The sequence below is a fragment of the Nematostella vectensis genome, chromosome 2, assembly GCF_932526225.1.
Source record: "Nematostella vectensis chromosome 2, jaNemVect1.1, whole genome shotgun sequence".
Classification (NCBI taxonomy): Eukaryota; Metazoa; Cnidaria; class Anthozoa; order Actiniaria; family Edwardsiidae; genus Nematostella; species Nematostella vectensis.
The window spans coordinates 4628900-4640922 of NC_064035.1; the positions used below are offsets into that span (position 1 = coordinate 4628900).

Below are 12023 nucleotides of genomic sequence, written 5' to 3' on the forward strand. Positions count from 1 at the left end.
TTTGAAGCGCTGAAAGACGGTTTTATAGAAAATGAACAATAAAAACATTCCTTTAATAAAAGTTGTCAAGATTTCACCATCTTTTTTTTTTCAGAAACATCTGTTGCGTCACCAACCAGTTAATACACAGATTGCACTGATGGTGAGTGATTTCATTAAAATGACCAGCATCCAGTTAATCACATTGGTAACACTCACAAAGCGACATCATGTCTGTGATGGCTCAACGCCACTCACCTGGACTGCATTATTGTCTCCTTGTTCCAGGTGTTTTATTAGTAATATTCAAACTTTAAACTATGCTAATTAGCCAACATAGTGTGAATGTCGTATAAAAATATATAGAAACGACATTCAGATATAGAAACCACACCGCCTCATTCCGACACGCTAAACACAGAAACTCGACCGAACTAAGCAAGTACATCTGGAGCCTTAAAAACAACGACATAGAACACTTTATTTCATGGAAAATCCTGTCATCTCACCCCACCTACAACAGCTCTAGCAAAAGATGTAATCTCTGCCTCAAAGAAAAACTTCTCATTATCCGCCAACCCAAGCTATCAACTTTAAACAAGCGTAACGAGCTAGTGTCTTCGTGCCGCCACAGGAACAAAGCCTTGTTATGCAACAGCTGAACTATTCAATTTCATCATAACAGCCATTAAAAATTTTCACGCCCTATTTTCATGTTAATTTTATACATAGATAGTATATAAGTGATGGTAGTAATATATTCTTAATGAATCTCCTTATGAGTGGGCAACCACGAAACAGGCTTGTAGAGATGAAACGGTAGTTCGCGTGTTTTTTTTCCTACAAACCAAGATATATATATATATATTATATATATATATATATTATATATATATATATATATATATATATATATACTACTCTCATGCCATTCCTATTCTTATCTTCTCAGGACAGCAACATTTTCTGTACATTTTCTATCGCACCGCCTATTCACTAAGGACTAACTATTTGTTATTGTTCACCCAGGACGGTAATACCTTCTGTACTACTCTCACTCCCCGCCTGTTTACTAAGGACTAACTATTTGTTATTGTTCACCCAGGACGGTAATACCTTCTGTACTACTCTCACGCCCCGCCTGTTCACCATGGATGTTACCATTGTAGAGCACAAGGTGTTCTTCACTGAAGTAAGTGTTTCAGACCAGAATAGAAATAATACTGGAGCCAACTGCAAAAAGCTTCGCCTAGCATTGCTCAAAAACGACAAACAAAGCCCAAATCTACTGCGCAGCATTTGACTTGCTGTAATGCTGTTTGCATTCTTGAGGAACTTGCCAATATAAACACACGTGTCATTGTTGTCAGATTCCTGGGATTAAAATAGTTATTTTGCTATTATACTAACGCTTCTGTTTTTAGCTACTTTCTCTCTGTGAAGCTGATGACGCTCAACTGCTCAAGTTGCCTTGTTATAAGGCTGTCCAGTCCCTCACTCCGCTCAGGAAGAGTGCGCTAAGTAAGTTATATTTCCACATTAGGACAGTGCTATACATACCAAACCTTGACTTAGGCTTTTACACATTACCTTATAATCATTATCTATGGTAACATGTTTGATGTTATCTATTTCAGATGCCCTCTCAGTTTGTCACTACATTGTTCAAGCTCGAGAGAAGATCTTCAGTGTCCTGTACAAGGTACGCTTTAGTGCACTGCAGCCTGTATCTGTACCACAGTCACTACTCTGTATCTTGTATGATTGTTCCTTTTCCCTTCTGTGGCTCATAAAAGTTTTTAAAACCAACTGCAGGGCTGTAGCAGGGGGTGGGGCACTGGGGGCACGTGCCCCCCAATATTTGCAAAAATTATAAGGAAATGACCAGTAGGGACGTGGCTGTGCCCCCATTGTTTTCTTAGTGTCTCTGTATCGTGCCCCTCCAATAATTTGAGGCCTGCTACAGCTATGAACTGGGATAAGTAATGTCTGGTTGGCACAAACGTCAATAGCCAACCAGCGAGAAGTGATGCAATGTACTTAGTACAATGGAATCCTCCCAGTTTTAAAGTTAGTGCCAATCATAACAGTTCACACATGCTTATTTGCTAGCTGACCGATGCTGATGACTTGTGCTGTTTCACTAGGCACTTAACTCTTCTGTCCAAGAAATCCAAGAGACTGCAAAAGATTGCTTGAAAAAGGTGAGTCGCCTTTAAGGCGTGTTGTGTTGTGACCTACCTATTTGATGACCTACTACAGTTCAAGTTCTTACAGTTATATACTGTCGGTGCAGTTCACTTAATATGAACCCTTACTCAAAGTTTTTTTGCTGCATGTGCAGTTTATGACGGGGCCACAGCTCGACATGGAACACGTGCACATGAGTATTCGCCCACTGCTTCTGATGCTTGGGGACTATCGCAGTCTCAACTTACCGCTCATACAGGTAAATAATGACAAAAGGAACAATATAAAAGGAGCAGTTTCATGTTGAGAATGTAGTTTAACATTTAGATTTGGTACTTTATTATGTCTTGTAACCAAGCAGTGTTTTGAAATATTCTTTTTGTTTTCGTTTGTAGCGGTTATCGCACTTGATGGAATTGTTTCCAGGATCTTTCAATGAAAAGCTCTGTGAACAGCTGCTGGTATGTGCCGTGTTTTATGTATTTTTCAATTACAAATACAAACTATATTTTGACACCGTCAATATAGTCGACTTTGTTATTCTGGTTTTACCTGTGATCTTCTCATTGTTGCTTTGTGTTATTCCTACATCTCGGTCTCACCATTTTTACATGCAGTCCATTATCTCCTGTTTCACAGGCGCATCTAAAGAAGTGGGTTGAAGTGATCATCGCAGCCACTACGCAGGCGCAGCAGACAGCAGGAGGAAAAATACCCAAACGGGTAGAGGATGTAGGTTATCTGCTGTTTTTATTATCAATTCCGTTTTTGCAATAAGAAGAGCATAGTCTCTGAACAGGCATTCGTTTAGCTTTGCTCCACGCTTATCCTCTCTGGGACTCGCATTTTTATGTCTTAGCTGGTATCTTCTATTATTCATCTGACCGTAAAGGTATTTCTCTAGCTGTCATAATGTCTATTGTTCAAAGTATCACCTTCTCCATCGCAGGACCTTGAGATCTGTACTTCAATAATCAACATGTTCCATCTCATCCCTGCCGCCTCCTCCAAGTTGATCGATCACCTCATTCAGCTGGTCCTCAAGCTAGAGAAAGTTCTCTTGATTGAGGTAAGCATTTGTAATAGCTCTTTACATTGTGAGAAATTGTGACAACTCAGCTTTACCATCATTTAACTATTTAGGTTGGCAGTCCAATGCGAGCACCTTTGCTGAAGTTCCTGACTAGGTATCCATCTCAAACTGTGGACTACTTTCTTCTTCACATAGCGGAACCACAGATGAACAGACTGCTGATGGCAAGTTAACATATAACCCTCTGCTTAATTCATCACGCAATAGCTTTAGAAATGGCAAGTTGACTGGCTGTTGTGATTTTTACTTCAGCATTATCTAAGTATGGAAGAGGATGCCAAGATTTTACGTCAGACGCTTGAGCAGAATTCCTTGAAGCTTGTCAACAGTACATTCACTGTTCAACAGGTCAGGCTACCCATTTTTTCCTGGTTATGTGTTTTGTACTTTTGATTGACATTGGAGGGTACATCATTAATCAGCAATGTTCTTCAATACGTTCGAATCCTCTTTGTGTGCAATCCCTAAAATTGCTGAGTTTATATGTTTCTCATTAGCCACCAGAGGAGCAAAGTGCAGCCCTCCAGAAGAAGATGGAGCTCCAGTACCAGGGTATACTGATCATCAGGTAACTCATATTTACTCATATTACTTGCCTTTCGGGAAGGCAACGATATTGGAATCACGGGTGGCCCAGTGTGTTAGCGCATTAGCGTATGGGGCTTCTTACCACAGGTGGCCCAGTGTGTTAGCGCATCAGTGTATGGGGCCTCTTACCACAGGTGGCCCAGTGTGTTAGCGCATCAGCGTATGGGGCCTCTTACCACAGGTGGCCCAGTGTGTTAGCGCATTAGCGTATTGGGCCTCTCACCACAGGTAACCCAGTGTGTTAGCGCATTTGATTGTGGGGCCTCTTACCACAGGTAACACAGTGTGTTAGCGCATGGGGCTGAAACAGACTCGATTAGTGGGAATATCTTTCTGTTTCTCCGTCATTTGTTAAATGTATTTGGGCTTACTGGAATCTTGTGTTCCTCAGTTCCAGCCCACTTATTATTAATGACTGGAATTTTTTTTTCAAGATTACTCGTCAAGTTTAACGACAACTGGCTTCCCGAACACCCTGTTGTGGTACGTACGATAGTCTTGCGATATAGATAAACCACTTTTCCAGAGTTTATTTTTTTTCTGTGATGTTTTTATAGATTGGCCATTTGCGACGCATTTGGGCATCAAAGAGCTTCCAAGACCGGCTGAATAAGGTATTGGTGAAAAATATGACCTTGGAGTTGACAAAGCCTGATTTAGAACCAGACACTGCAGTGACATCGTTATAAATGAGCCTTAATCATAATCGTTGTCATAATCAATGTCTTTGTCCCAAGGATGGCATCCCAGTGCATCGATGGCGTGAGCCTAAACTCTTAGTCAAGTGCCTTCTCAACTACATCAAGTGAGTTGGTGGGCGTGGTAAATTCCCACACAGTAGCTCTAAGGCTAGACAAATCCTCTACTTGCCGAAAGTCTTGAAAAAGGATTGTAGTCAGGCATATCTATTGTTTTTTATAAAGAGTGTGAGCTTCAGCGGCATAATGGTTTTTACAACAGCCTGAAGGGGGTAGGATGATCCGCCTGCAGGAAAAAGGGCGGGGAGAAGCTAGGCTTCCTTTGTAATGACTGCCCATCACAGAATGTGGTACGTAAGGTGTGAGATAACTCATGCATACCTCGTGTCATTCTAGGCACAGACCAGATGAAGTAGAGCCTCTGTTTCATCTTTTGCGAGTCTTCACTTTAAGACATGTGCCAGATTTCCACTTTCTGCGAAAATTCTTGGATGAGACGGTTGCCAAGGTAATAAGATGTGGTAGTTCTTATTGATTCATAGTTTCCGTGATATGTGGAAAGTCATTCTATGTGATACCCCAATTTACCTAAAGGTATCTTATTTATGGGGACTAGCTCACCCAACACTCAAGTGTGTCACTCTTGGAGTTTGGGGGTATTTTGTACATCAAATAATTGTGTATTTATTTTATGAAAGATATTTATTACATTTAATCTGTGAAAGAAATTGGATTTCCAGCCGTTTATTGTTTGGAACTTTATTCTACAGGGCTACACGGTCAAGCAAAAACGGCACGTCTTTTTCAGCTTCGTGGATCTGTTTGTCGAGCAAAGTTTTCCACAAGAATTGAAAGCGAAGGTAAATTAAGCTATAACACAACCACGCGTTAAGATATGTGTTCATTATTTTGCTCATTTGAATAACACATCGCTCTTTCGCCTCACAGGAATACTTCTCTTCGTGTTTTTTCTCTGTTGTTCTCATTCTGTCCATGTGTTTCTTAACCTCCCACAGGCACTACAGTATGTCATAATCCCGATGTTCCAAGTGTCGTTTGACTTGGGAGAGGTGGACTTGTTGATCGGTGGCCCCCCGAACCCTGACCAGGACAGCAGCGAGAATGTCATCAGTGTTTTCGTGTCGAAAGTCATTGACCCTGCCGATCCCTTTGGAACTTCGGTCAGTAAAATAGCAATATGAAAATATTATAAAACGTTCTAAGAAAGTTAGTAAATACGCATGCGAGATTCACAGTCTTGATCGTGACAAACTTTATAATAACGAGGGCTCCGTCGTGTCCTCATGTTCACTCATAAAGCTCTTCTTTGCCTTGGTTGGCTAGTTGGCTACTGCTTTTAATTGGTTTATTTCACAAAAATGTCGCGCCTGCTCCATCCAACTGTAATAGGCTAAACAAGTATTTAGGATTTTTGTTGTTGTTGTCATCGCTTCTGCTGCAGACCCCAGCCGTATGCTTCTGTCCTCGATATTTTTTTTTTTGGAGTAGTAGTAGTTGTTGCTGTCGGCAGGGCTTATTGTTGTTGTTATGTCGTTACTATTATTATTTTCGCTGGTTTCATTTATACAGTTGCATCATTGTGCTATTCCAGGATGCTGTGCGTATCTTGTTGCTTCAGTTTTCTGCCCTTTTGGTGGAACATGCCTCGCAACATATCCACGACGCTGCAAACAAGTATGTGCCTCTACTTCGTTATTCCAAAAATCCAACGTTCCTTTTTAAATGAAAACTAATAAAAAAAGAACATTGGATGTGTGATACTTAGTTACTCGCTTGAATTAGCCGATGAAAGGGATTCTTTGTGCGACTCTTAGAGTTCAGTGTATAATAGCGGCGTGTTTAGCCCTCTTTTAATTAGACTTAAAAACATTACGTTATTTCAGCTTTGAGGTACAAGCATGGCACCTTCTAAATTCTTATGGGCTTTTAATGACAGCCCTTTTCTGCTGCAGGAAACAGGGAACGAAGTTGCGGCGCTTGATGACATTTGCCTGGCCATGCCTGCTGCCTAAGCAGTGTGTGGTGAGTTTGTTTGAATGATCTATTACGGCATTCTGTGCATCAATTATTATACACATAACTGCTTTTAATATCTCTAGTCGCTTTGCCTTAAATCAATATTACAGAACAGGTTAAAGATCGACGCAGGGCCGTAGCAGGGGGTGGGGCAGGTGCTCCCCAATGGTTTTTTTTTTTAATGTTTTTGTGTCGTTCCCCTCCATATTTATTCGGGGCCTGCTACGGCTATGCGAAGTGCTTAAAAAGATTTATTTTTAAAAGATTTATTGGGTAATGATAACCTTTAAAAATATTTTTTTCTTAAGCTGGGTTTATAAAGCTTGTTTGTATAGTAATACACTGTCCACGTTCCACCAATCATGATGATGCTGTGTTACAGTGCGATGTCAACTTGCGTTGCGACCTTGACAGCATTGTTAAGCCAATAAGAATGCGAGAAACATGCTATCTGATTATACGAACTTCCTATCCAGTGAGGGAAAGAATGTTTCAGTGTACCTCATAGCACCTCGAATCCTTCTAGTTGTGAATTTTTTTATCAACCAATACTCTGATTCTCGCACCCTAATTGGTCAACTATCTCAAAAACTTGTGTCCAGCTCGTTAACTATAATAGGTTATTTAACAACACTGTGCCATACAAAGGTAGGTTATTAAACAACACTGTGCCATACAAAGGTAGGTTATTAAACAACACTGTGCCATACAAAGGTAGGTTATTAAACAACACTGTGCCATACAAATGTAGGTTATTAAACAACACTGTGCCATACAAAGGTAGGTTATTAAACAACACTGTGCCATACAAAGGTAGGTTATTAAACAACACTGTGCCATACCAAGGTAGGTTACTTAACAACACTGTGCCATACAAAGGTAGGTTATTGAACAACACTGTGCCATACAAAGGTAGGTTACTGAACAACACTGTGCCATACAAAGGTAGGTTAGAAAGCGGTATGTTAAACAGCTCATTATATATATCTTGATTTGAAATAGGATCCCTCCACCAAATACCACGGTCATTTACTACTGGCGCACATCATCGCAAAGTTCGCCATCCACAAGAGAATTGTTCTACAGGTTAGTGATCATCTTTCTATTTACATGACATGGTACATGTTTAGGCTGTCTTGTTCTATGCATTTCATATTATGACAAACGTACCAATGACCTACGGGGTGTTCTTGTCAAGATAACCAAATGTGTTTGTACCTTGAGTTGTCCCATTGCATGACAAATGGCCTGTGAGGTGTAGTATGTACATGTGAAAGTGGAAAGTGTTCCGTCTGATTTGCCATCTAGTTTTTCCATAGTATGGTAAAGGGCCTTTTAGGTTCGGTGTGTACATCTGAAGTGTACATGTGAAGTTAAAAAGGTGTTACTGCTGATGTACCATCTAGGTGTTCCATAGTATGACAATTGGCCTGTGAGGTGTAGTGTGTGCATATGAAGTTAAAAAGGTGTTCGTTTTGATGTGCCATCTAGGTGTTCCATAGTCTCCTGAAGGCTCATGCAGTAGAAGCGCGTAGTGTGGTAAGGCAGGCGCTAGAGATACTCACCCCTGCCATGCCGGCACGAATGGAGGACGGCAACGTGAGTAAAGGATATACCCCTTTCTTGTTTTTTTTTCACTTCCGTTTTTTGTAGCTTAAACAATTTAAAATGGAAGTTTGAGAATGAAGAAACGAAATCATATCAATTCAAAAGCTCTTTTCCTAAGAAATCCTCGACGATACTTTCTCATCGTTTAAGACCATTATCATGCACATACCAGCGAGGATCCTCGTGAGCTTAACAGATGACAATAAAAAACATAGAAAATACTTCCTGATCTTGCAGGTAGTTGCGAACGATTCGCCTGACACTGGGGCTTCCCTTGGATTTGTTCTTGTCTCGTGCCTCTACAGTGGGCACAGTCGAATACTTATCCATTTGTTGACTGATGCTTTCTTGTTTTTCCAGACCATGCTTACCCACTGGACCAAGAAGATTATCGTGGAAGAGGGACACACGGTGGCGCAGCTTGTACACATGCTGTAAGCTAATTCTATTTCTTTTCTCTTTTCTTATTTTCGCTTACTCTATGCATAAGGTATTTTTTTTTTGTTTGCTTATTTCTTGTTTCCGCTTATTTTATGCGTCAGACAACTGCTGGTTCGGCACTATCGGGTTTACTACCCAGTTCGTATTCACCTTATCCAGCACATGGTCAGTGCTATGCAAAGACTCGGCTTTACAGCGAGTGTAAGTATCTGATATTTTTTACCATATCTTGTATGTAGCGTGGTATCCTTGTGATTCAGGGAGTATGGAGAGAGTATTGAGTTCGATCAAAAATGCCCAACTCTATCAGGTTTCCCAATCCACATAGAATGGGACCCAAGCCCAGGGTGCCCTGCCTTTATGAAATATAAGGTAGCACTTTTCCAAGGGTACACGCGATCCTTGCTTATTGCACTCTAATTGCATTCTTCTTCTCTTGTGTTTTCCTGACTATTACACTTTATTTGACGGGTTAATGAAAAACACTCTATAAAGGCATTTACGATCAGTTAAGGAATATGAATTGTGTGTGTATTAAAGGCCACTATCGACCACCGAAAGCTAGCTGTAGACTTAGCGGAAGTGATAATCAAATGGGAGCTTCAGCGGATCAAAAGCGAGCAGGAGAAACAGCAGCAGCAACAGAAAGACGCTCAACCAGAGGTACTTTTATGACCGTTACACAGTGACGGGAATTATTTTCTTGTAACTTAACAAACTGTATTTGTTTCTTGCAGGCAGACAACAAAGCAGCTCCGGTAAGTACCACGTAGGGTGACCTTTGACTGGTATTACATTGAATGTTAGAACTAGAAGACAATGACTGATCCTATTCCTGTTCAAATCAACTTAGTTTGTGGTTCCCCTCTCCCCTCTATACTTATTATGAGCCAAGACAAAAAGCTGATGCCATTGCTGACCCTTATTAGGCTATGCGAGCTCAATTACTTCACCTAATCCAGTGATCCACGATTGTCTATTCCAGGGCTCATTAAAACGTCCAGCTGAAGACCAGTCGAATGCAGACTCCAAGAGGCCTCGATCAGTATCACAGGTTGGTGGCTATATCACTTCCACTGTTATGATTTTGGAAAAGCAGTAACTGGAATTAAAGTAAAAAAATAAATAAAAATAATAAATAGTCTATTTAAGTAAGACGAGTAAGGTTCTCTATCGTTTAGTGCTACGTTGGGTAAAAAGTTGTTTTGGAGTATTTTTCAATAGTGGCAAAATGACCTCTTTGATTGTCATCTCCGTGTAATGTATGGGTATTTTTAACCTCCAGACTAGTGCTATTCGTGTAGCATCTGCTGTTCAAGAAAGCAAACTCAAGTCTCCGCTTGAAAAGCATCATTCGGATTCTCTTGTGAACTTCCTCCTTCGAATTGCATGTCAGGTAAAGCCGCAGAACTGGACTCAAACCTTGTGCAATCAGCGCAACATGTCATGTGAGTTCTGTGAAGTGGCTGACGTAAAGTAACTGTAAAAGCCCTAGTGCAATCAGCGCAACATTTTGGTATTGATATCTTATGTGGGCGGGGGGGGGGGGGGGGGGGTATTGATTCCTTGTGTTGGTGACCTGTATCTAGAACCAAACAGATGTTGATGAATCCTTGGGTTGTTGTCCTGTATCTATTAGATGTTGATGATTCCTTGTGATGATGCCGGTATCAATTATATGTTGTTAATTCCTTGTGTTGGTGCCCTATACCCATTAAATGATAATGATTTCTTGTATTGGTGCAGGTAAATGAGCCGTCCACCACTGTGGGTTCGCCTGGAGAGGCATTATCCCGCCGCTGTGTCCTCTTGCTAAAGACCACATTAAGACCAGACTTATGGCCAGGTCAGCTCATGCATTTATGTATTTTAACCTCTCATTTAATTTTCCTCCACGCAACCCCTGTGTAAATTGTTATTAAGATAAATACCAACAAATATCTAGCAATTTTTATCAATGAATGCCAAACGTCTTGTTTATTTCTGCAGCAATCGCTTTGTCTTGAAAAACCTAAACACGTCAGTTTTTCCATCGATTATGGAAGCTGTTAAAGTTGATTTTTTTACGGCGTTACAAACAGCATCGGTTACATTTAAACATATCCAAAGCTTTCCCCCAAACTATGTAAAATTATTGACATTATCTTGGTATCCAATTTTGGACCGTTGGCTGCTTCTAATAGATTCGCTCTTGAATATTCACTCATTTGTTTTTCTTGGCCGTGGCTCCTCTGCGACCCGAATCCCTTTTTGCATGTGATCCTTGTTTCCCTTATTGTCTCAGTCGCATGTTGCTGTCTGTTGATCTTTTGCATTGTTTTTCACAGGAGCGGATCTTCGCGTCCTGTGGATCGATAAGCTGCTTGTTACTGTGGTAAGCCCCTTCTTTATCAGCTGGGTTGTTTTTTTTTGTTTGGAATGGAGTAATAAGCAATTTGTGTTGGTTTTCAGGAGCAGACTCCCGCCGCCAATTACGCGAACGTGTGTACCGCCATCGAGATCCTCACCTACTTGCTCTCTGTGCTAGTAAGTCATACATTTTCTTGGAATTGAAAACTAATCTATACAGTCTACACTCTTAAACATGAACAGTATGATTCAAAGGCTGCCAGCACTGTCTTTTGGGGTGACAGCTACAATCCCCACCAAAACTGTTGAAACATTTCGCAAAATAGATCCCCTCTTTTGCGTCTATGGGTGCATACCGGTTAACCTCTTGCCAGCCACGCCCCATTCCCCCTCCCCCTCGAACCAATGTTGTTCGCTTAGGCCTGGAACTCAGCTACCGCATACTAATGATGGACGCTCAACATTGGCAAGGGGGAGGAGGGGGAGCATTTATTTGAAGGTGTAGCGTAATCGGTGAATGGGTAAATTAGTTTTGGCACGGATTGTAGCTAGATTGTAGCTAGTCGGCAGGCCTGTAGGCTGGTTTTGGGGTAGGGTTGGGGGCTGGGGGTGAAGTGACTACGTGTTTAAAAGCTCCCCAGTGAAGTCCAGATGTATACCTTTTTCAATAACACCGGTTTCCACTTAGCCGCAAAGGATATTAAACAAGTGAATATGGAATTATTAGAATGATTGACTCGGTATACTGTCAGATGTGTTTTTCTGACCTGTACTTGCTTTGGTTCTCCAGCCACAGCAGACAATCCTGACATTGTTCAAGCCGTTGCAGCGAGGTATCGCCACTTGCATGACATGCCAGAACACCAAGGTACACTTAATGTAAAAGTACACGTATTACTACAGGTACTAGGATGTGCAACTGCCTTTATCCCACACTATAATTCGTTGTATTTTAGGTGATCCGTGCGATCCACACTCTTCTTGGTCGACTTATGACGCTCTTCCCCCTGGATACAGGTATGTTCAACTTTCCACCGTTT

The 12023-nt window shown here is 41.1% G+C and overlaps 1 protein-coding gene across 2 annotated transcripts in view; it reads left to right on the forward strand.

Moving 5' to 3' along the window:
* The window catches only part of LOC116615981 (transformation/transcription domain-associated protein), a 57039-nt gene that overhangs the window by 20077 nt on the left and 24939 nt on the right, over positions 1 to 12023 (forward strand). For both annotated transcript variants that reach the window (XM_048724305.1, XM_048724306.1), the window contains exons 44-76: positions 95 to 142; positions 1085 to 1171; positions 1404 to 1500; positions 1617 to 1681; positions 2127 to 2183; positions 2324 to 2428; positions 2565 to 2630; positions 2809 to 2901; positions 3119 to 3238; positions 3313 to 3426; positions 3515 to 3610; positions 3760 to 3830; positions 4285 to 4333; positions 4408 to 4464; positions 4588 to 4655; positions 4945 to 5056; positions 5319 to 5408; positions 5565 to 5729; positions 6161 to 6243; positions 6522 to 6591; positions 7588 to 7671; positions 8077 to 8184; positions 8554 to 8627; positions 8736 to 8835; positions 9175 to 9297; positions 9372 to 9392; positions 9620 to 9688; positions 9920 to 10030; positions 10381 to 10480; positions 10962 to 11008; positions 11086 to 11160; positions 11774 to 11851; positions 11940 to 12000. In XM_048724305.1, coding sequence (XP_048580262.1) covers positions 95 to 142; positions 1085 to 1171; positions 1404 to 1500; positions 1617 to 1681; positions 2127 to 2183; positions 2324 to 2428; positions 2565 to 2630; positions 2809 to 2901; positions 3119 to 3238; positions 3313 to 3426; positions 3515 to 3610; positions 3760 to 3830; positions 4285 to 4333; positions 4408 to 4464; positions 4588 to 4655; positions 4945 to 5056; positions 5319 to 5408; positions 5565 to 5729; positions 6161 to 6243; positions 6522 to 6591; positions 7588 to 7671; positions 8077 to 8184; positions 8554 to 8627; positions 8736 to 8835; positions 9175 to 9297; positions 9372 to 9392; positions 9620 to 9688; positions 9920 to 10030; positions 10381 to 10480; positions 10962 to 11008; positions 11086 to 11160; positions 11774 to 11851; positions 11940 to 12000 — 2764 coding nt within the window. The remainder of the gene's footprint in view (positions 1 to 94; positions 143 to 1084; positions 1172 to 1403; positions 1501 to 1616; positions 1682 to 2126; positions 2184 to 2323; positions 2429 to 2564; positions 2631 to 2808; positions 2902 to 3118; positions 3239 to 3312; positions 3427 to 3514; positions 3611 to 3759; positions 3831 to 4284; positions 4334 to 4407; positions 4465 to 4587; positions 4656 to 4944; positions 5057 to 5318; positions 5409 to 5564; positions 5730 to 6160; positions 6244 to 6521; positions 6592 to 7587; positions 7672 to 8076; positions 8185 to 8553; positions 8628 to 8735; positions 8836 to 9174; positions 9298 to 9371; positions 9393 to 9619; positions 9689 to 9919; positions 10031 to 10380; positions 10481 to 10961; positions 11009 to 11085; positions 11161 to 11773; positions 11852 to 11939; positions 12001 to 12023) is intronic.